The sequence below is a fragment of the Strix aluco genome, chromosome 4 (assembly GCF_031877795.1).
Source record: "Strix aluco isolate bStrAlu1 chromosome 4, bStrAlu1.hap1, whole genome shotgun sequence".
Lineage (NCBI taxonomy): Eukaryota > Metazoa > Chordata > Aves > Strigiformes > Strigidae > Strix > Strix aluco.
This window is the reverse complement of record NC_133934.1, coordinates 58,131,849-58,154,886: the sequence shown is the minus strand read 5'-3', so window position 1 is coordinate 58,154,886 and position 23,038 is coordinate 58,131,849. Positions and strand designations below refer to the sequence as shown.

The window sequence follows — 23,038 nt, the reverse complement described above, 5'->3', positions numbered from 1 at the left end:
TAGGGTGAGAAAATGACATTTTGCTTGTCCAGTTTTTGTGGTAATCTTACAAAACCTGCTGACTTGATATTTTTACAAATTTGGCACCATCTCTGAAGCAGGACAGATCAGGGCTGAGGCTCTATGGTGGCATATATGGAGAATACCAGGAAGAGAAATGTGAATTGTAACTTCAGTGTTCTCTGCAGAGTATTTATCCCCAACAAGAAACCAAAAAGTGACTAGGGCAGTCCATGGTAGTAGGGCTGACTTATTATTAGAAATCAGGGAGCTGTTACTGGTTTGTGTTTCTCCCTCAGCTTGATCCTACATGAATGGGCAGGCGGGCATCAGCCCTCCTGTGTTTGTGCATGAGGTTGATAACCCACATGTGTGTATATACTGTGTATGTCTGTCTGAGTGGATTGTGTGTTTCTCTGTGGCTGTGATTTTACCCATTTTGTGTGTGTGTGTGTGGTGTTTATATGTCTCTCTGCCAATGAAATTATCTGTTAGGCTTTACCTGTAGCCCGGATAGCTGCTTGCTTTTCAGTTTGGGAGGGGTGAAACACCAGAACGGATGGGTGTCGAAAGTCAAGTCAAAAACAGTCAAAAAGGAAATTCTTGTGAAATTGAAAATTGCTTTCTGATCTTTTAGAAATGTTTCCTTACAGATGTCTTCAGGAATGATTGGGGATGAATACAGAAACATAATTTTAGTTTATTTAAGGCTGCACAAAGATGGAAAAAATGAAATGCTGTGAAGAAGGCAAATGTTTTTTTCATTCCTTACTCCTTGCGAAGCTGAATAAAGAAAAAAAGTGAAATTTTAATTAACCTAATTTTCTGAAATGAAGTGCTAAGAGAATTGCTTCTAGCTTCAAAACCAGTAAACGTGAGCTCATCTGAAGCACAAGTCAGAGGAAATGCCATGCTCTGTAGAACAGTTTAAAATCCAGTCTTGGGGGTTGGTATATCATTTCAGTTGTTACTTTAAAAAAAAAAAAAAAATATCAGTGGTAATCTCCTAAAGTAAGGGATCATTAGATAAGAAAGGTTAAAAAAAATAAATCTGCTCTGTGAGATGGGATTAAATCCTCCCAAACAATTCTAAGTCTTGAGCTGTGGAAAAAGATGTAAATTAATCTACTCTTTACAAGATACTCTATTTAATATAATACAGTCCCTAACATGAGGGCACACTGCTAGCAGTCACATGTCAGTAGACAGACAACATTTTAAAAAACTTACCCAAGGTGGTGTGGTTCAGGGAGTATTTCCTGCAAAGAGCTCCTAAACCCCTAGGAGGGCTCCTGCTCCCTCTCTGTGAGCAGGAGCCCTGCAGGCCACAATAGTGCCCACCTCCCCCCTGGTATTTCTTGCCTTAGCAACTTCCCTTTGCACAGCTGTTAATTTAGAAGAAATGAAATTTCAGATGTGCGTGTCATCTTCACCCCTTCTGCCATGTAAAGAAGTGGAGGAGCTAGAAAGAGTTGATAGCTTAGAGGAGGAACCCCTCAGGAGAGGGGGAAAACATGAAAATGCTCTGTACTGTTCCCAGACAAGGTAGTGTTTGTACATGAACATGTGGGACAGCAAGAGGGCTGCTCCTCTCACCGTCTTTTGTTCCCTCCACCCCGCTTTCACATGTCCAGGGGAAAGACAAGGGCTTCTAGCTGCTCCACTGCAGTGCACAAGTGCCCCATGGTGATGTTCTCTGCACTAAATCTTTTCCAGGTAACAGGGAAAAGTTAAGAGCTGGGTCTACCCTAGTTCTGCTAATGTTGCGCTCTGTATCCATGTGAGTTCTGCTAACGTTGCACTTTGTGTCCCTGCTTACCTTCCTTTCCCTGAAACACGGAATTTTGATGCTGCAGCAGGGAGCTGCAAGGGCCTTGGAGGGTGTGGGTGTAGACAGCAGCACCTGGGTGTTTCACAGCAGTCGGATGTGTGCTCATGCCAGGGAAACAGAAAAGACAAAGTTAAGTCTCTCGGGTTCTCAGTAGCACCGTGGCACTGAGAAGTGTCACGTTTAGGAGTCCCGCAGTGCAGCGCTGGTGGCTGGACATGCCCTTTACCTGGGCAGTTGACTTTCCAGGCTCAGGCGTAAGTTTTGGCAGGCTTTGTGTGCCAGCTGCATACTCTCATGGCACTGCAGTACTAAGGTGCTTTGGAGCATTTTGGGGAGCCGGAGCACCTTGACACATGCTTCAGTTTGGCAGCGCAATTTGGGGAGCTGGTGCAGAAAGCCTGCTGCACCCCTCTCCTCCATCGAGGCTTCACCTCCACCTCGGGGCTGGCAGCGGGGTGCAGCCGAGAGTGTGGCACGCGTGTTTGGGGCTGTGCGTGGCCTTGTGCCCCGGGCAGACCCCGGCCGCAGAGAGGCGGGGACCCGCCAGGCTGGGGGGCGAGCGGTGCCGGAGGGGAGTGGGGGGGACTACGACGCGGGGGCGAAAGTCTCTTCGCGACGTGTCCCTCGTCTGGGCTGGCGTCGGGGGAAGGGACACCCGTTGCCGGCGGCTGCAAGAGTAAGGGCACAGCGAGGGGCTGCCGGAGACTCCCGAGGGCGAGGGGAAGCCGCGCAGGAAGCCCGCTGGGCGGGTGCCCTCTGCCCGTGCCCCGGCGCTCCCGCCGCGGGCAGGCGGAGGGGGGCAGCCCCGGGGCTCTCCCGCCCCGGATGCCCCCTCGCCCCGCACCGGCCGGGCTGCAGGAGGAGGAGGGAGGAGGAGGAGGAGACGGGGCGCTTTCACTCCTGCTGGCTGCAGAGGCTGTGGCAAAAGACAGAAAAAGGAGGAGGGGAATAAAAAGTAAAGAGGGGGAGAGAGAGCGAAAGAAAACTAAGCCCAGCTTTTGCCGGTGCTGCTTGGATTGGATCTGGTTTGAGTTTCCTCTCTGCTGGCTTGTGCAGCAAGAGAGGAGGAGTGGGGGGAAGTAACTCGCTCACTCTTCCCCTGAAGCTTAAGCAAACGTGTGCTGGTGCCTGCACTGGTGGGGAGCTGCCCTGGCTGCAGTTGCCTCGGAGCTTATTGCTCTCAGTTACCAAAGAATTGCCTGGACTTCTCGAGGACCTGGAGGAAAAAGCCATCACTTCACAGACCCGATAGTTGCTCAGTGCCTATAGACTTGACACGGTTTTTTTTCCTAGGGGATTCTTCTTTTAATTATTTTTCTCCCGTGTCTCTCAGGACAGCAGTTCCTTGAATGTGTGGCATTGAAATCCATTGCTCTGTTAACAACCTCGGGAGATATTTTTAAAAACTTTTTTTTCTCTCTTTTGTTTTCTTTGCCTTAGGGAAAAAAAAAAAAAAAGATAAAAAAAAAAGATAATCCTTTTGGGGGGAGGGGAGATGATCGTGCTGATGTGGAATAAGTGCTCCTGCTGTCTCCTCTTACTAGCCGCGGTCCTGATCGTGGAGAGCTCCCAGCTAGACAGCTCCAGCTCCAAGGTGAACTCCATCAAGTCCACCCTGATGGGGGAGGCTCCAACTCAGGCAACCAACAGATCTGCAGGCATCCACCAGGGACTGACGCTTGCTAGCAGTAAGAAGGGCAAAATTCTAGAGCAGATGGGAAAACCTCCCAAGCACTATCACCGGCAAGGAGAGGTAGGACATTGCTTGAGTGTCTGTCCGTCTGTGTGCTATATGCAAATAATTGCTAGTCTTCCCCTCACATTGTTTTCAAACCTTTACTGTGTTAAATTAACTAATATACTTCATCGGGGTTGTCTGGGACAATATCATCTCATAATTTGTGTTAAGAACTGTGCAAGTAGGATTTGGAAGGTTTTAAACCTTTCATTTTTCTCTGTAGGATTAATAACTGATGGAAGAAAGAGTAATCTAAAAAAAATCATCTTCAGCATTTCTTTGTTTCACTCCTTCAAAGGGCTGCTAGAAGTAAAGGAAGATGTTTCTTGTTAAGTCTCAGACACTAAATGAATTGACTTTGAAGAGGTGAGAAAAATTTGGGCATGAAGTGAAAACTGTGTTTACACTGGTGAAACAAACTTGATTTTAAAAGTCACACCTACCAAGTTGATCTCTGATATCTTTCTCCATGGTGAGAATAAAAAAGCATGCTGTCCCAGTGGTATAGTTTGAGGCACATTCATTTGCTTAATATGACAGAAAATAAATTCTAGATTTCTTGTCCAGAATGCACTCCAGTGGTTGTGGAAGTTTTGTCTGGTAATGTCCAGTTGAGATAAGCAGGGAGTAACAGCCCTGAATATGAAGTTTGAGTGTAAGGAAGAAAGAAAAGCTTATAGAAACTTTATGAAAAAAAGACCCTGACTTGTTTGTGCAGTCTTCTTTCCTCTCTACCCTGCTTGGAAACTTGGAAGTCTGATAGAAAATTATCTTCACTCAACTATCTTTGTAGTAAACTATAAAACAGCATTTTAAGCCATCAGTCCTCTACTTCCCTATCAAGTCTCAACTTGGATGCTATGAATGTTGTGTATTGTGATGTTGAAGGAGGTAGACTTCAGAAAATACAGATTTTACATTTATTGGGTATTATTAGTACCTCCAAATACAGCTGCTTTTCATAAGGAACAAACAGTGTAGCAGCAAGGGAGCTGCCAACATTCATCACTAAAAAGGCAAAATACTCAATGCCTGAAGGGTCTGTATCTTGCCTACATTTTCCTTAAAGCAGCAGAGAAGCTGCAAATTCAAGCAATCCACTGAATTTTCTAAAGTGTTTCACATCAGCTTCCTAATAATTGAATGTTATCATTTGGGTTTGTGTGCAGGAGTAATAACAGTGGTGGTAGTTTTGGTTTTTGTGTGCGAGAAATTCGTTTTCAAACTCCTCCAAGCTTTCTTTCCCTAGCCACCCAATTGTTTTATAATTTACCCAGAATTTGGTCGCCTCTCCTTACCTCTGAGCAAAGTTTAGTAACAGATGCTGCGCTGAAGTTTCATATTACTAAAGTACTGTGCTCTTTCCTAGTGCACATTGTAATAATTACTATGTTAAATCACCTTGAGGAAATACAGGAGCACGATACACTTTTTTATACGTTCTTCTTGGGTTTTCTTTTGGTTTATGTGTATTCACAAAATGTCAACATATAGGACCTATTTTCCCACTGAGTATTATCTCAGTCTCATGAGTTTCAGCATGAGTACTTGTGGGGCTGCGCTGTACATCCCCAAACATGATATATAATTTTTGCCTTTGGGGGAATTCTTGCCACTTTTCCCTTCCCGTAAAAGTTGTACACTTTTATGTACAACATCCTTAGCACTTCAATGTGTATTCAACACAATGTGGAGAATGACTGATTATAGTTCACCCAGTTCCTTGAAAACAAGTTGCACTGTCCACCGGTTGCATTTGCAAGATTTGCCACTTGCCAACCCAGATTGTTTGCTGGGAACTTCTAGTTACTGGCATGAACTCACAAGGTACTTGTCAAGTCAGAGACAGCACTGTAAGTATCTGTAATGGTAGAAGAGGTGGCATCCACTTTAAGATATCCTGTTCGTAGCACAAAGAGCGCTGGAGAATCAGTGACTATGGCTCCCAGGGAGCAAAGTCTGACCTCCTGTCAAGGGCTGTCAGTGCTCATTTCACCCTCTCTCCCTGGGACTCCATCCCCAGCTCCTGCGTGGTCTCATGCAGATGTCGTCTCTGATAACGACTCAGATTTGCTACTCGTAATTGTAGATGCTACTTTCGGCCATCCGCCTGAAGCAACACAATTAACATAGAATTGCAACAAAAAGAAGAAAAGAAAAAAAAAAGAAAAGAAGTAATTTTGATAATGCTTTATCTTTGGTGATACTTCCAGCTGCATGTTTTAACAGTGGTGTCACACACGTCAACCAATTAAGACATGACATTTTCATAATTTTTTTTTAAAGTACTCTCTTACTAGGTTACTACTTGATTTGTTTAGATTATGGGACTTTGTGCTGAAGTTTTGCATGCCATTTGCTAAAAGAACAGGCCTATGCTTTTCTTTCTAAAACAACCTGCTGCATTAGAGAAATTTATAATGTGTCAAAAGTAGAGGTATCTTTTATATCTTGGTAACTTTAAATGGTGAGTTTACATGGTCTTGTTTACAGCTAGGAAATAGTTTTAGTAAGGACCAAGAATATGCAACTTAAAGGAAAATTAATAGAATTTTGCTGTTGTGGCAGCTCTGGGGCATGCATTCAACTCTCTGCAGATACATGAAGTGGAAGTCAGAGGACTCTCACCAAATCTGATGGAAGGACCGTCAGCCAGCAACCTATTTGCTTATTTAGCTTGGTAGACTAACACACTTTCAGAATGTTTCTCTAATATGTTAATATAACATTTTTAATTATGTTAATTCTCAGGACCAGGAACAACTTGGGAGTCTTTAATCAGCAATAAATCAAGGGATACATGGCTTATCTAGAGTGTTGATATATTTCAGCTGGCAGTTACAGTGCTTTTGCCCAGAAAGGGAAGATCCAGTGCTCCTCTGTCAGGCAAAGTTCCAGTTCAAATTAATGAAAATACTCACATGAGCAAAGCAAGCTGATCCAGCTTGCTGGAGGGACTGGCAGGGCAAATGTGGATTTTAGTAAAACTTACATTTTTTTATGTCTTTCTGAGCAATATTATTTATTTTCTATTCCTATTCCCTTTACTGCCTTGGATCAGCAGAGAATGAGAAGCACTAACGTGCTAAATCGGTGAGATTTCACTGTCTTCACTGTTCTTCACTGACTCCTGTTTTCCCCTTTCTGCAAACTCTTAAGGTTTTCCCAATTTCACAGAGAATTGGAAAGTACCTGCAGCATTTGCACAAGGGAAAAATATGCTCAGAAATAGGACCATACAGTGCATGTTAGACTAGGTTACTTTTTGGGGGGTCAGTACTATATTGATTTACAGAACAGCTAACACCTCAATACTGTAGCCTCTTGGGGAAATTGTTCTGGATATATCATCTCTCTAAATAAATACAATACAATGAATAGAGTCATAAATGAAAAAGGCCAGATTAACAATGACAGTAGATTAGTTTTTCTGCATGTTAGCTATAGCTTCCACTGCGTTAGGGCAAGCTCTCCCATGTGAGTGCTCTCGCTCAACTATAGAGATGCAACTTGAAAGGGAAAATCCCATGTATTGTAGCTGTGATTGGAAGGCATAGTCGTTCCATAGATTCCTGGATTATGGCTCCGTAGCCTCTTTAATTCACTTTACAACTTTTTGACTACTTGCCTCTGGGTTATAGTCTCCTCTCTCCTCTGAGGCTTGTCCCCTCCATCAGTGCTGGGTTTTGCATTCCTTCGCACTCAACTGCCTTTAATGATCTGGTAGACTGAGACCTACCAAACTTATTTCCAGCCGTTTTCCTTTAATCCGTGGGCGCTATTATCTTCTGCCCTTTCCAAGTCCTGGCCACAAGCCATTGTTTCAGCTCTTTCTCCAGCAAGATGTGTGTCTCATTCCCTTTGCTGCTGCATAGCTGGTTGGGTTTGTGCTTCCCGCTGGGACTGTCCCTCCCACTTCCCCCATGCGCACAACGGGAGCAGCAGCAACGAAGGGAAGAACTGAGACAGCCAAGAGAGGGGACCGGCACAACTGTGGGGCTGAATAAGAGATAATGAGGTCTGGAAAAGGGGCAGAGGAGTGAAAAGCTGGGACAAGTTTTAACACTGCAAAGGCACAATAGGCAGCTATCAGATAAGCTTCTTTTAAAAATGTATTTGTTTTTAAGCTATATCACACCTTAAGCTAAGAGGCCTGTGGCCAGGAAGCCACAGAAGCCAAACCAAAAAGGCATTAATCCAAATGGCTAAATTGACACTGGTCTCATACCTATCAGCGCATGGACATACATGTGTTTCTTGAGCAGGATGTAGTTATGCAAAAGGACTTGCTAGAAAATGCTTGGATGATGCTTTGTAGCAAGTAAAACAGCATGAGATGTAGTAATTGACTGCAGTGCCCTGAGAATGTTACAATAAAATGTACCAAGGACACCAAAAATGTAACCACAATATCGTGAATAGCTAGCAACCAAGACAGTATAAATTATTGCTCCATTGAATTAAAAATAAATTAATTACAATACCTAGAAATTACATCCAGCAACAGCTGCTTTTTTTTTTTTTTTTTTTTTTAAATGAAAAAATAAATACAGAATTGCTAAATCTGCAGAGGTCACCAGAGAATGTATTCTTTGCTCTTGCTGTTTGCTGTTAGGAATCTGGGAGACATACTGGTTTACTGGCAGCAGTCTTGCTAAATAGCCGAGTGGCTTGTCTCTTGATTGCAAAAATGGGATGCAGAGTATTATGTCCTTCCTGGGTCATGCTTGTCCCCTTCAATTTGTTATTAGTATTTGACTTCTTAATATAGAGCAAAAGCTCCTATAAAGTGGCTTTACTACAACTATTTCCTATTAATGTCGCAACAACGCGTAGAAAACTTCGAGGACCCTGATGTGCAGTTGGGTGTGCTAATACTTAGGAAGAGTTAGTTTCTGACTGGAAAGTCTGTCAGTCGAAGGACAATAGAAAAGATGATGAAGCATGATTACATTTTGCCCTCGGAAGAATGAGTCTGATTAACTCATTATGTTTGATTAACTGATGTTTTGCAGATGCAAATATAGCATATGTTTAATTTTGATTTTAATTATCTCAACACCAGATGTATCTTGCAAGCACTTCATATCTCATAGTTTGTCAGTTGAGCCTTTGGTCCTTTTACAGTTGTACTTACAAACGCCTCGCCCTGGAAAAGTTGTTTAGGAGGAATTTAACTCTGCAAAGGAGGAGTCCCATAAAGCTCCTGCTTCTGTTTGTTTTTTGAGCATTGCTTTCCTCTTCAGGTTTTTTGTATCTGAGAATTTTTAAAAATATATCCAAGCAAGTTTTATACATACGTAAAAATGTTAATTCGGAGAACACCTTCAAAGCAGGGACCTCCCTTCCTGTTGGGCTTGCTGAAGTCCCTGCCAAGCTCATGCTACCCCCACACGCACACACTGGTCATGGCTGGCAAGAGTCAGGGTGCAATGGGCCAGACTTAGAGCCAGCAGCCTGGCGCATCATTGGCATGTGACTTGTCACCATATCCTGCCGTCGTGCTGGGGAGCTTCGTGTCAATGTTGGCACTGCAGCCATTAGACATTTATGACAGATTTGAGGAGTTGAAGTTTGTACGACAGTACAGAAACGGGGAAGAAAAACAGAAGCCATCTCTCTGCCTTTTCTGCATCGGTAAAACTCCAAATTTTGATTTTTAGAATTTTTTTTAGAGAACTGAGGATAATTCTTTGGAAATCCTTGCCTTTCAGTGTTATGTTCTGGGCTGTGTTTCTAGTACCTTTAGGTTGAAATCGGCTTCTATGAGCTTCATATCCATGCATGTGAAAGGCCCATACAAAAGCCAAGAAGATCAGAAGGTTTGTTTTGTTACTTTTTAAAAATTTATTTTGCTTGCGATAGTCTTTATTTTCATTAGAGAACATGAACATTTATTTCTTCTTTTTTTGATTAAGTATAGGGTGTGCAAGGACCATGCGTGTCCCCGAACTGTCACTTTTCTTCAGTATAATTTTTCCCTTTTTGATTAAATAGCAGATATATTTTAATAGAAAATTTCATGAACACAATGCAATTTTCAAACTGCCATGGAATGTGCAAATAGGTGAATCTGTGATACTTCCAAGCTTGTTGCTGAATCCTTTGCTCTAGAATGAGCTACAGAAAGTAGTGTTAGACAGAGAGATGGCATGAAGGATGCATATGGTCATACTAAATGACCAAAGCACAGCAGTTTTCAAGTAAAATAATGAATTTTGTTCATCTTAGTTACAGTTTTATTGGGATTGGCCCTAAATCCATGTAAATTTATACATTTGTGTTCACACAAACAGAACTTGAGTTATGAAAATTAATGGATATAAACACACAGTGGGAATGTGGAGTTCACGCATTTAGCAACTATTTTATTCTTACTAACGGAAAGATTGGGGCAATGCTACAAAAAAGAAAAAAGTTTAAGAAGTTGTTTTTTCCCCTCTCAAAGAGCATAAGCACGTGGTTCAGCCCCTTGGGACTTTCTTAAAACTAAGCTTTGATATGATTGAATTTTCATATGCACAGTAATGAATCTTGGAGACATGCATGTTGCACATATGTAGTGCAAATGGTACTGGTTTAGCATTTTTAGCAGTAAGTGAAGGTGGACTGTTCTGCACATGCTCGGGAATGAGGTGTTGCTTCACTCTGCAGCCCTCTGCCTCATTCTCTGTGCGTCATGTAAGTGTGAACCAGGCTGTGCATGGTTTTAAAAGCCTATTTATTGGTCCGGTGAAGGAGAGGACAGGGTTCAGTTCTACATATTTTGGCAGCTTGTGTCGAGTGAAGCAGTGAGTTGCTGTCAGTGTGATCTCTTTCCTGCAAGTCTGAAATACCTGAAGTAGAGATCTCTTAAAAGGAATTGCAAACAGAATATGTTTATGTTGCAGCAGGAAACTTTCATTCTTGGAATCTCATTCTTACCTAGAACATTCATCTGATGGGGGAAAAGCTCCTTTATTTCTGCTTTTGCACAGAGCAGGGTTGTTTCCAGAATTGTTTCTTTTGCTATGTGTTCCTACAGAAAATGGCGCACCTCTTCTTGACAGCCTGCAAAGATCCTAAAGCTGGACATTTCTCTGTAAAACAAGGTCTCTGGAATCAGGAGAGACAACTGTTTCTAAAACCACTAACAAATGCAAAATGCTAAGCCTAACTAATCTAATTGGTGTTAATTTAGTTCAATTAATTTTCAGAAGTATCAGAACGATTTAGACTGTCAAAAAAAAAAAAAAAGGTATTGATTGATTTGCTACCATTTTGAATTTAACCTTTTTGCTTTCATATGACTTTCTCCCCTCCTTTTAGTGTTTGGGTTTGGGGGTTTTTTTACAGCAAAACTAGTGTTTCATGAAGTACAGCCACAGTACTCTGGGTGGCCAGTGTCAAGTGCTTTTATCAACTCAAAAGAAGTCAAAGAAATCTAGGTCCTGTGTTTAATTGGGGCTGGAGTCCCATCTCAAATAGCTTAGATTGTTTTCTGAAGTCACTACTGAAACTAGATTTTGGGCTTCCTACTGCTGCAAGTTCTAAGGAAGACTTCACCTGCCACCTGCTCTTACAGCTAGATATACTGGTGTGCCTGAGTTCTTTCCCTGATTTCCTTACCGTGGGTATGTTCATACCGCCTCTGTTCAGGGTGAGTTTTTATAGAGCATGGGTTTAAAAAGAGAAAAACCACTGTCCAATATGACATAGAGCTGCAAGCAAGAGATAGTGTTAAGGAGCCTCAGGCTTGGCAAACAGTTTGTCTTTGCAGTGTGTCTTCGGTAGCAGCTGAGTGAAAAATGGCCAAATGAGGCTTCCGTTGGCCTGACCTGGCAGGGCTAGTACAGGCTGCAGAACTTGCCATATTTCTTTGTTTCTTCCCTTTTGGCTTGAAAATGAGAGAGCAGAGCCTGCCTCCCATCCAGTTCATTGTGGATTTCCTGGGAGACTCAGGATACTGTTTTCTATTTTAATAAAGAAAAGTTTGTGTTTCTCTCTGTATTGTGGGGCATTAGGTTGTCCAGGACACAGACACTGAGCTGTGAGTCTCCTATTTCTCTTCTTTGGTAGGAGGAGTACTGGGTGGACACTTACTTTCTTTTTCAAACATCACCTCCCCTGTCATTCTTCACATGGGAGGGAAGGAGAGAGATATCAAATGGACATTTCCTCTTTTAGAGGTAGACAGGACAACAGCATTCTTCACCAAAGAAAGAGTTACAAATTGTGATTAAATAGTTAACATACAGCTTTCACATAGAGAGAGACCATATGGTGAGTAACATGAAGGGGTAATAATAATGGAAGAAGCAGAAGGGAAGAAAAAGCTGGCTGCTGTCCTGTGTTTGCATCAGGGAACAGGGTGACTATTTGGCAGGTTAGAGAAGGTGGTATGGGCTGGTGTGTTATTTGATGATAAATTCAAGAGTATTTACGGAGATAAACAGCCTGGTATCATTAGTCTTCTCTTTGCAGGGAGATTATCTCATTAGCTCCCTGGGATGAGGGGAGCCACCAAGTAAATGTGAAGACTGTTTTGTGTATTTAGCATAGCCTGAAGGTTTTACCAGACTTGTCATTCTTAAATTTCAGTTTGTCATCCTCTCAGGTAGTAATAATGATACCATCTGACCCACATAACCAACCACATGCCATAAGGTGTGAGCTGAACACTATGGGGTTGCCCAGCGAGACTGAAAGTTGTTTTTCCAGACCCTCTCAGTTCCTGTTACTCCCAACAAAGCTAAATTTGCAATATATATTATTCATAACCAAGTAGTTCAACCAACTCCTGTGGTGGGGTGTGGTCAGAATTGAAGATTGGAAATCCTGGGAGCCATGGAAGGACTGGGAAACCAGGAGATTGCCATCCTCTCTCCACACCTTCTCCAGGGTGGAACCAAGTGTTGATGCTGCCTCATGTGTCATCCTAGGGGTACTGAGGAAAACTGCCTATCAAAAGTTAGGCTTAAAAGTCTACTTTATATTTTGGTAGAGGGGCTAAACTGCTTAGCTGCATAAAGTGTTTTCATAATTGTTTGAATAAATACAGCGTTTTAAAAATGCACTTCAGGAATACTTGTAAACTTATGTGCTTGGTTTTGTCCCTATTGCTATCTTCCAGACATCCCACTCCTCGCCAAGGAAATGGCTTTTTAACAAGAAGAATCCTCTGGAAATTACTTTCTGAGGGGGTCCTTGCCACAGCAGCTGCAACAAATTGCAACTGAACTTCAGTCCCAATTGGTTTTATTGCTAAAACGATAAGTGACCAAGTGAATGCTTGTATCATAGCTTCGCGACAATTTATTAAGTATCAAATTGTAGTGTGTGGTGTTGTCTAACCAGAAGATTAAGGTTTTCTCTGTGGAGGGAAATTTCTCTCAGACTTTGTACCAGTGTTTAAGCTGAAAGAGGTTGAGAAAGTCTTGCTGATCCCAAACTGTCCTGTGGTTAGGCCAACTTGGGGTTTTCCTTCCAGTGAGACCTCGGCGCCAGGGCTGGGGCCCGGTCAGTGATGTCAGTGCAAGCAGAGTATAACCAGCATGAGGCGGCCGAAAAGAGAAGTCACGGCACTGCAGTCTAATGCGTGCTGATCCACTCCCTGCTGTGTAAACAAGTCTCCAGGGGGTATTTTCTGAGCAAGTTGTTTTTGAATAGCAGCATAGTTTTAGCATAGCTCAGATTATGCTAATTGGGAATCATTTTTAGCACAATTTTCCAAATAAGCAACACAGAGTCCAGGGAGGTCAAGGAAGGATGGAGCAAAACCTTGGGATGGTACAGGCTGCTTCCTTGTGTCTCTGAGCAGGGTTTGCCAGCTGGAAAGAGTCATAGGTCTGCTTGTCTTCCCCTCAGCCTCTCTGCTCCAACTTCGGAGCCAGCAGGGAGGATAATGAAGACTCTGTCCCTTCATTTCTCTAGAGAAGTGATTAGAATGGGAAAGAGATATTAGATATTAGATAATTAGATATTAGATATTAAATTAGAGCAAAATTTTCCAAGGATTTCAGAGCTAGGAACTCAGACTTTCTTAGCCTCTGTGTTTGTGTATATGCATATGAAAGTCCCAGTTTAAGTATTATCTCAACAACAGTGGTAGACAGAGATAAATCATAAATTAAAATGCATTATTATTATTATTAAACTGCAAGAGCTTTTTTTATCTTCGGGTTTCACTGGGAGTGTAGGGGAAAAAATGGGCTGGAGCACTGAACTGAAGAATGAGCTTGAAAGTCAAAGTTTCATGTTTAGCTCTTCTCTGCTTGCTTTGGCCCTGTGCTTGACAGGAATTTTGGATGGCTTTATTATAAAACATTTATAAAATGTTTAAAGACCTTCATGCACGGAGATGCCTGATAGGCAGAAGGTGTTCATTTGAAGTGCAATGTCTGTTATCGGTGCACTTTAATAAACTCAGGTTATGGATGGTTTAAATACCGAACAGCAAAACTGGAGATGCTGCTCAGTCCCTGGGAAAGCAGATTTCTAATGAGCTTTCCGGGTCAGGTTCCCTCTCTCCCCAGGCACGCTGGTCTTACTGTCACTGCTGTAGGTTTGGGATTTGGATTCGGTTTTGTTCATTGCAGTTGCGAGGATGGTGCCTTTTCTTAAACACTGTCCTCTTATCAGTGAAGGATAGATAAGAGAGTCTTTATTACAGCACACATGTGCACCGCAGGTGTGAAGGGAACTCTTAAACTGTTTATGAGCACACAAAGCCCCACGAACAAAGAGGGCAGAAAAGAATGTTGTCGTTTTAAAGAAAAATATGTTTTAAGGCCCTGTTAAAAATAAAGCCAAAAAGGAATAGCAAATGGACTGCAGATTTTCTGTGTAACAGGGATTAACACTGTGAAAATCTTTCATTTTTCTGAACAGGCATGTACCACAGACAGGCCCAGCTAGCTGAGATACCATTTGACACTGGAGGGGGTATCCCTTTTTAGGCTCTTGTCTCTGTGAGTTATCCACAAAAAAACCCTCCGATAGGACAGACGAAGAGTAGGATAGCACTGTCTTAACTCTGTTTTAAAGGTTTTAGACGAATAGAAGCCAGTGCATACATTGTACCAACAAGTATGATAGTAGTATATGAGTTCCATGTCTGGGGTGCAGCTGTCACTCTTGAATTTGGTGGGACTGAAGTCTGTTTTACAGCTAAAGGATCAGAACAGAAGGGTCAAGGATGGAGAAAATGAGAGAAAACTCGTTATCTTCTATGACAGCCACGTGATGATATCTTCACTTGTTCAGGAAGAGCTTTCAGGTCCATTGAGGGGAATGTCTGAAATGGTGGTCACAATTCAGTACCCAAAGAAGTGATGTAACTCCCTCTCCTCCAGCACTGTTTCCCAGCAGATGCGCCAAAAAAATGTGGCCACAGACACAAGTTCATGCTGCCCAGAAATGCCACACTTCAGCTTCTTACTCTGAAAAAAGAGCTGTCTCATTGCCCATCTTATTCAAGAGGTGCCATGCGTTTCTGTGCAGAAAGCCATCTCAAAGGTCATGCCCTGTTTATAGATAGGAAGAATTTGAGGGGTATTTATGTACCTAACTCCCTGAATGTTTTCAGTGAGAATCAGTTTCTACATGCCTTAAGGGAGCAGGATCGTGGCGTTTTTCACACAAGGGAGAAATTCAGCTCAGAGGAAATCGTCTGGCCAAGACTCCCTCACTGCAGAGTATGCTCAGGGTCAAGGATCTCTCTTGCCTTTTATCACCTATGTAAGAAAGTCTGAATTTGGTCATCAGAATAATTTGTTATTATTACAGAAAAAGTTAAATCAGAGTAATTTACTCTGTTCCCTCAATGATGAAATAATAATATGAAAGATCAGTAACAGATCTGTATCTAGTGTAACAAACATGGTTCCTCTGGCTCTTCTGTATGGGTTTCGATCTAAATCCAGAGTAACCCTTTTCTTAAAGCAGTGTCATTTTTGTTTGGGTGTAAAACTGGACAAGGATGCAGAGATGTTGCAAGCAGAGCTGTAGTGTTTCTCTTTAATGAGCCTCTTCCTGACCCACCCTATGTAACACAGTTGACACATGACGTGTTGTGCAGCTGGGACAGCTACCCGGGCACATGTATCTGACACATGAACACATTGGCTTTGGCATTTTGGAAGCACCAGACCCATGCTGTTCTCCAGAGATGCATCTAAGTCATTTCCCAGATACCATGGATATGGCAGTGGTAGGAGAAAAAGCTAAAGTGGAATTCACTAATTCAGATTTAGCTGATTCTGTGAAAACAAGATTGCACAACAGACACTGACACTCAGTTTCTGGATTTGATTTCCTCTCTTTCCCTGCTTTGACCTCCAGTGCTCCTTCTGGCTGTTGGTCAGTATTCTGGTCTCAAGTTGTAGAGTCAGTGTGTGTCATTTTTTTGTTTGGGGTTGTTGTGTTTGGTTTGTTTGGGGTTTGGTTTAGTTTTTTAGTGCAAGACTTTTGTGATGTAGCACTTTAAATTTGAGTTTTACCCCTTGACTAAAGGGCAGACCAATTTCTGTGAGATACCAGCTGAAGGGTTTGAACAAGGGCTGCTTCGGTGGCACAGGGTTGAATTTCAGCCAGAGTGATCCATGCTGCTGAAACAGCATGAGCAGACGAGACCAGCCATGAACATGGTTCATGTGCTGTCTGTGTTACTGCAGGACAGGGGAGCTTGGCTGCTCCTGGTGCTGTTGACTTCACTGGAAGCCTTTGTGCTTGTATGCTTTGACCACTTGTTAGTAAAATATCACACTGCTTTTACTTTTGATCCCCTTCTGTCCTAAATTGTCCTAAATTCTGCCCTAAATTCTGTCCTATTGGCAGGAAATTAATGTAAACAGTAGCTGCTAGAAGACATTTTGTGAACATTTGCTTCTTCTAAAGTTTATTTTCACAATATGTTTCACCTGAGTATTTTCCAGAACAAAAAAACTCAAAGCGCTCTGCTGTCCCGATAACATGTGCGAGGCTGAGGCTTCCCTATTCCTTCCAGACTACCTCACAAAACACTTGCTTAATACATAGCCTTAAATGCATTTATAAAGATAATATTAAGATTAATGTTTCAAAACAGCACTCTCATACCAGTTTTGATTTGACAGATCAAAATCAAACAACGCCATTTCTGGCAAGTAATTTACTGCTGCTCTTCAAATACTTGTGTGAGTGGAGCTATAGCTCAAGTACAAAAACTGTAAAGAAATTGCTAAGGGATAACCCATTTTATAACTGATTTGAATAACTACTAACCGATCAGTAGACAGGAAAAAATAAGCAGGACTAAATGGCCAGCTTTCACAATGAGGGGAGGCTATAAGCAATGTTTCACACAGATATTTTAGAGACTAATGCTCTTCAACTTATTGGTAAATTGTCTGGAAAATGGAGGATTAGTGAGGCACAGAGGTTTTTAATGAAATGTATTCAGAACAGTAAGAACTTAAATGGACCACAAAAAGTTGCAGTAGATGTCAGTATACTGAGCATCTGAGGAATAAAACCCACAGGTAAAATTCCTTTTCTATAGGTATAAAGAAATGTACATGGCATAATGTGATGGCAGTTAGGCACATAGTGTGGTAACTTCTAAATTAGAGTCACTTTAGCTGTTAACGGTGAAAGCAGCAGCAGAGAGAGACAAAAATTAAATATTAAAAAAAAAAAAAGCCAAGCAGAATACCAGGAACAAAACAAAGGGCATTTTTACACTACTTCTAAGTTCATGGTGCTAAATAACTGTTAAAAGGTTATAGAAGCAGTCAGGATTAGATGGGGAGGAGGACAGCAGGGATGATCAGAGCAGCAGAACTGCTTTAACACAGGAGAAATTAAATTGGACACAGTGCCCCAGTTTGGAAAAGGGATGCCCATGAGAGAACACGACAGAGATACAGCATAATGAAGAGTGAGGAAAAGGTGGGTGGGGAGCAATCACTAAATATTTGCCCTAAAAGAAGGGCCCAGAGCAAACAGTGTGAAATTATCAGACAGCCAGGAACTACTTTTTCATATTGTATAGCTCATTGCCACATGATGCTGTGGGAGCCATGTGGAACTGCTCAAACAGAGATGAGACAGACACAGAGATGAGAGATTGCACCGGTAGGTACTAACCACAGTGGTAAAACTTTCAGTTTCAGATGTGTCTAAGCTGCTGAGGCTGAAGGTGGGAGAATGCATCTGGGAGAAATCCTTCTGTATGTGCCTATGCTTTCACTCCATGGAGTATTTGCAACTAGAAGGGCACTGGCCTGACCACTTTGCTCTGTTATGGCAACTTTCGTGTACTTGTATAGTTTATCAATAATTTATTATGTTTATTAACATAATAAATCAATATCCATTTATAATTTATCAGTATCATAAATAACCCAGCTTGCCACCTCAATTTATCAGGAAACTTAAACATATGTGGTTCAATGTAAGCATTCATGTTGTTTACCTCAGTTAGGATGTGCATATGTAAATATTAGCCAGGCAAATATTAACAACTTCGCTGGACTCGATCTTTGGGTCTATGACACTGGGCACTGATTTTCATATCCTTTCCAATGCCCAATCAGTGGGCATTTCACACTGCCAATCAGTGTGAATACTCCCATAAACTTCAGTGTGGGTTTGTTATCCAGAGAGACTTCTAGGCAAAATGTTAAATATTCCAAAGAGATTGCTGTGGCAAGTGGAAAACATGATTATAATGAAAAGGAAATGGAAAAACGAAGAAATAGACAAAGAGGCTTAGGACAGATTTCAAAGTATGTAGCACGCACAAGTTGGGGGACACTTTTCAAAGAATTTTGCTATCAATTAGTCAGTCATGGAAGTAAATACTTTCAAAAAAGTGTCAGATTTTTAAGTCAGTCATCACTCAGAATGAGGGTTTTTAGTTTTGGAGGGGGTCTTCTTGCTTTCCTTTGTTACTTCCTAAAGTTTTTTTGCTTATGAGTAAATTCTTCCCTCCTAAATTATTGTTATACATAGGGCTGAGTATCTTCATCCTTTATAGATCCTTCATAAATACATGCTGTAATTTTGTAGTGAGCTTCTGCAGTAAACTATGTATAACTTAGTGAATTAACTTAAATTTACCTTCAGAATCCACCTTCTTTTTTCTGCTCAGACCTTGCAGCACTTCTGTAGGTATAGTTATCTTTGAAGACAGTTTGCTGTAGGCAAGGTCAGCAAACTTGGACCTGACAGCAGAGAAGGTGTCACTTCCTCACGAGCTCATGGCAGAAGCAGTCAATACTTCCTCTTGCCTCTCGGTGGAGTATATTCTAAACTGATGGAAATACGCAACTCTGGAAGACAAAAGTGAGATTTTTCTCCTTTAAATATGCTCTGTATTTCAGTGATGCATCAATAGAATGCTTTACTAGTGCAAATTATATTTATCACTTCTGCTGTTGCAACTACCTTACAACTTTTTGAAAAGTCTAACATTTTGAAAGTTGCTACAGTTTTGATGGAAACTGCTCTCATGCCAGGGAAGTACATGGTTGGTTCGCTCCACCTACAAATAAATACAGACAGCTGAGGACAAAGAGCAACTCAGGATTACTGTCAAATGACCCAATAATCTCCTACTTTATCTTTCAAATCTATTTTGACCAGAGATTTTAAATTTTAAATAAAAGTCACGGTGTCATAAGTGCTGGTGCGAGACAGGGTGTGGGGTGTGTGTGTCTTTCCCTGCTTTCACCGGATCTCCCTCCACATCAGGCTTAAGTGGGAATTTGCAGTCTAAAAAAATATTGTGTTCCCTCCACTGCTCCCCCTAGCTGCAGTCTCTGGTTACCAGCTCTGACTTAATGAATATAGAAAATAGAAAAAAAAAAAAACAAAATAAAACCCCTCCTTTGATCTCCTCCTCCACCTGCAAACTCCTAACCAGTTAAGACCCATGGTCAACACATACGTTTAAAATACTTTCGCATTCAAACTTGGATTCCAAACACCCAGGTTCAATAAAGAGCTTGGCAGAGCTGCTGCCTCTCCCCTGCACTTGAGAGCAAGATGTGACATCCTGTGATTGACTAATCAATTGACGTGATGAGTCTTGTCACATTTGTGGCTGATGCAGTACATGATTTTTGATAGATGTGACCAAGTCCAGTCCGCTTCCTTCTTTAAAGCAGAAGTGGAAAGGAACTTGCTATCCTGAACTTGACTGCTTGTTAAAATCTCTGATTTTGCTGGGAAAAAAATCCCAACTAATGGTGTGTATTTGTTCATTCTGCTGGTTTTGTGCATATAGCGTATTTGTTATCTGAGCACACTGGTTTTAATAGGCATGTGATGTAGTATTTACAAGGGCCACAAATGCTTGGTTGGTTTTGTTTTCTTCAGACTAATGTGGAGCTGTCAGGTCCCTTTTACAGTTTTAGGTACATAGTCTGATTTTTCAAACTGAGCTTCCAGCAATACTTACAGGTTGTAGCTGGAAGGCACTGGGTGCTTAGTCACTTTTGAAAATTAGCCCATTTATCTGGATGTCTAGAGAAAGCCTGGCTCACTGCTGTGTCAGTTCTCATTTCAGCATTTTCAAAAATTAATCAAAAACTCCAAATTCTTCCCTCATGTTCTCCTCTCAAGACAGTGGTATTATGCCTTTGCAAGATGGTATATTTAAAAGCAAAAAATTGTTGTTAAATAATTATAAAATTAGACTGTGTGGACCAACATTGCACAAATGCATTCAAGAAAAAAATAGCATTGGTATTACATTATTTTTGATTAGATGTCTATCTCCTCTGTATTGACGGGCTCATGAATGGAGACGTTCCCAAGTCCTGTCTAGCCTGTGCACTGTCAGACACCCAAGCCAATACAGGTCTGTGTGACATGGTAATAAAAACATTAGTTTGCCACTTGCATCTTGATGCCACAGCATTACTGTTGCTGATAGAAAGGCACTGGTGAGACCAATACAGATTTTTGGTTTTGCAATGACATTTATTTGCTTAAAAAAAGATAATTTAGAAATTGTTTTTATGACACAGAATTTGAAATAAGAAGTAGGCACTAAAATTCCCTCGTTTTGGAGAAGAATCCCACCTCTCCTTTTCCCAGAGATATCTATCCAGGCCCAAGTCTTCTTGTGATTCAGCAAGACTTCCTGCATAGGTAAAAAGAAATATTTTAACTTCAGTGTTGTATTACCTTCAAAGCATTGTATTATTAGTGTTAAAGGGTACATAAGCAGAAGTTAAACTGAAATAGAAGAGACAAGTCATTCAAACTGTTCTAAGTGCACAAAGTATTGGAGAAAGAGTGGAATTACCTTCCCAAGATGGTCTACTGTTATGTAAATTAAACTGAATGCAGTGAAAGTTGCTCTAAGAGCTATATTCAATAGATGACCTCCTCATTCAAAAGCATAAAGGGACTACTTGATTCACCCATGAGTGGAAGCCTATCATTTTAAGCAGTCAGTCATCAGTTACGCTAAACTTTTTATGGCATTGATTCCAAAAACTTGTCATTGTATGTGGTCTGAATTTCCCCATCATGTAAAAATGCTCTTCTCTGAAACAAATATATAATATTTTAAGGAACAAAGATAACATAAATGACCAATCCAAACATTTATACAATGGGAAGTAGAGTATTTTCAGAGAAGAAAGACACAGGTGAAATTAATAAAGAATGGTGTTAAATGTCATGCAGTTTAATAGGAAGTACACAGGTTGAAAATGATACTGTTGAATCAATATTCCTTTAAACACTAGTTTTTCTAAACTTGCCTTGGAAATATTTGTTTTTAAAGATGTATACCTAACATATTTTCTACTTTTGGAAGTCCATTTTTTGACAAAATATTCTGGTTCCAGAATTCCTGGAAACATCAGAACTTAGTGAGTGCTTTTAGTGTTTAAGAGGAAACAGAAAAAAATGTAATGGAAACTTCAAGACTTCACTGGGACTGCTCCATTTTCCCATAAAAATTCTTGGAATAAAAAGCAGCTTTTTTCCTTTTAATCGTTCAATGAAAGAAATGTGCTGTATTCACAATTTGTACAGATTCTAAGCAGAAGAATATCACAATTTATTGCAGATAGGAAAAGTATTTGCTTTGGGAACCTGCATTTGCTATTGAATCGGCAGGTTGCTGCTGCATTCATTTTCCATCCTTCCCAGTTTTCATGCTCATTCATCCACCTCTTTGTGATATTATATTGTTCAGTTCAGTAAATTCTTGGGTGCATAGAAATCTAAGTTCCCAGGACTCTGAATTAGACTGGAACTCAATTCATCTGCCAGACTTTTGAACCTGGGGCTGTAATTCCCAGTTCATTTAGATACTTAACGATCATTTAACCTCCTGTCTGTATTTGTACTTGCTGACTTGCTTTTTAGGCAGAAGTCACTCAGTCTTCAGATCAGAAGCATGTGGTGCCCTTTCAGCAGACAAACATTTTCCACCAACATTTTGAAGAGAATAAAAATCTAAATAAATAACTCCCAAGGTTGAAAAGAGCCTATTCACCAAACATTGGTAAAGTGATTCCACAGGAAAAATAAATGTTCAGCAAAGTGATCTTTCATTTGAAAATTGGATCCAGATTTTACAAACTGAGAAGGGTGAACAACTGTGGCAAATACAGGGCAGTGCACGTTGTCTGCAAAGTGTGTTTGCACAAGGTACTAATGTTCTGCTTTTGGAGAAGTGCAATCTGGGCAAGAAGTAAACTGTTTTATCAAGCGAACCGTTGCAATCACAGTACCATGAATGCTATCCCTCATGAATGATATACAGTTCCTGAATATGTACCATCTACCAGCTAGTCCAGAATGATACAATTCAGGACAGATTAATCTTAATCGTTTTGAAAATGAAGATTTCTGTTCTTTGAAGAAAGATGGTAAAATCATTATGTCCAGCAGGCAACAAAAATAGAGCACAGAATGAGACTTTCAGGAAAATCAAGCATCCAGTTCCCTGTTTATCTTTTGTTCTAACACTGTTGGTCCTTGGTTAAATTCATCATTATTGGCTTTATATTCTCCTTTTGTGAGGAAAAGAATCCACTTCTACCATGGAGCTAACTTTAGTAGTAGGTAGTATCTTATCAAGGATGGAGGAAAGGAAATGAGTGTAGGGACTTAATGGCCAGTTATCCTATTAAAATGCAGTGTTGTAACTCTGCTGCCTCTTCGAGCATCCACGTGAATTTGAAATTCAAGGGTTCTTTTTCTGAAAAGAAAAATCACTGTAAGTTATTATAACCTGGAAAACCTCATTCTTCCTGAATTGCACTGATTTTGTTCCACCTGTGTAAGTAAGTATGTGATATTTGTAAGAGCTAAATCCAATATCTTTGTGCTCTATACTAAGGTGAATTTGTGCTGCAATCAACTTAGCAAATGGTCAGGCTGTGGAAAAAGATTTTCAGAAGGTAACTAAAACATTTCTACCTTTAAAATCCTTTCAGAATTTTAGCCAAGAACACAATTTTAGGGATGGTATAGTAAGG

At 41.0% G+C, this 23,038-nt stretch overlaps 1 protein-coding gene across 1 annotated transcript in view; it reads left to right on the top strand.

Annotated features, from left to right (window-relative positions):
• The first annotated feature begins 3,266 nt into the window (after window positions 1-3,266).
• Window positions 3,267-23,038, top strand: part of DKK2 (dickkopf WNT signaling pathway inhibitor 2) — a 43,189-nt gene continuing 23,417 nt past the window's right edge. The window contains exon 1 of the mRNA XM_074821435.1: window positions 3,267-3,584. Coding sequence (XP_074677536.1) covers window positions 3,327-3,584 — 258 coding nt within the window. The 5' untranslated portion in view covers window positions 3,267-3,326. The remainder of the gene's footprint in view (window positions 3,585-23,038) is intronic.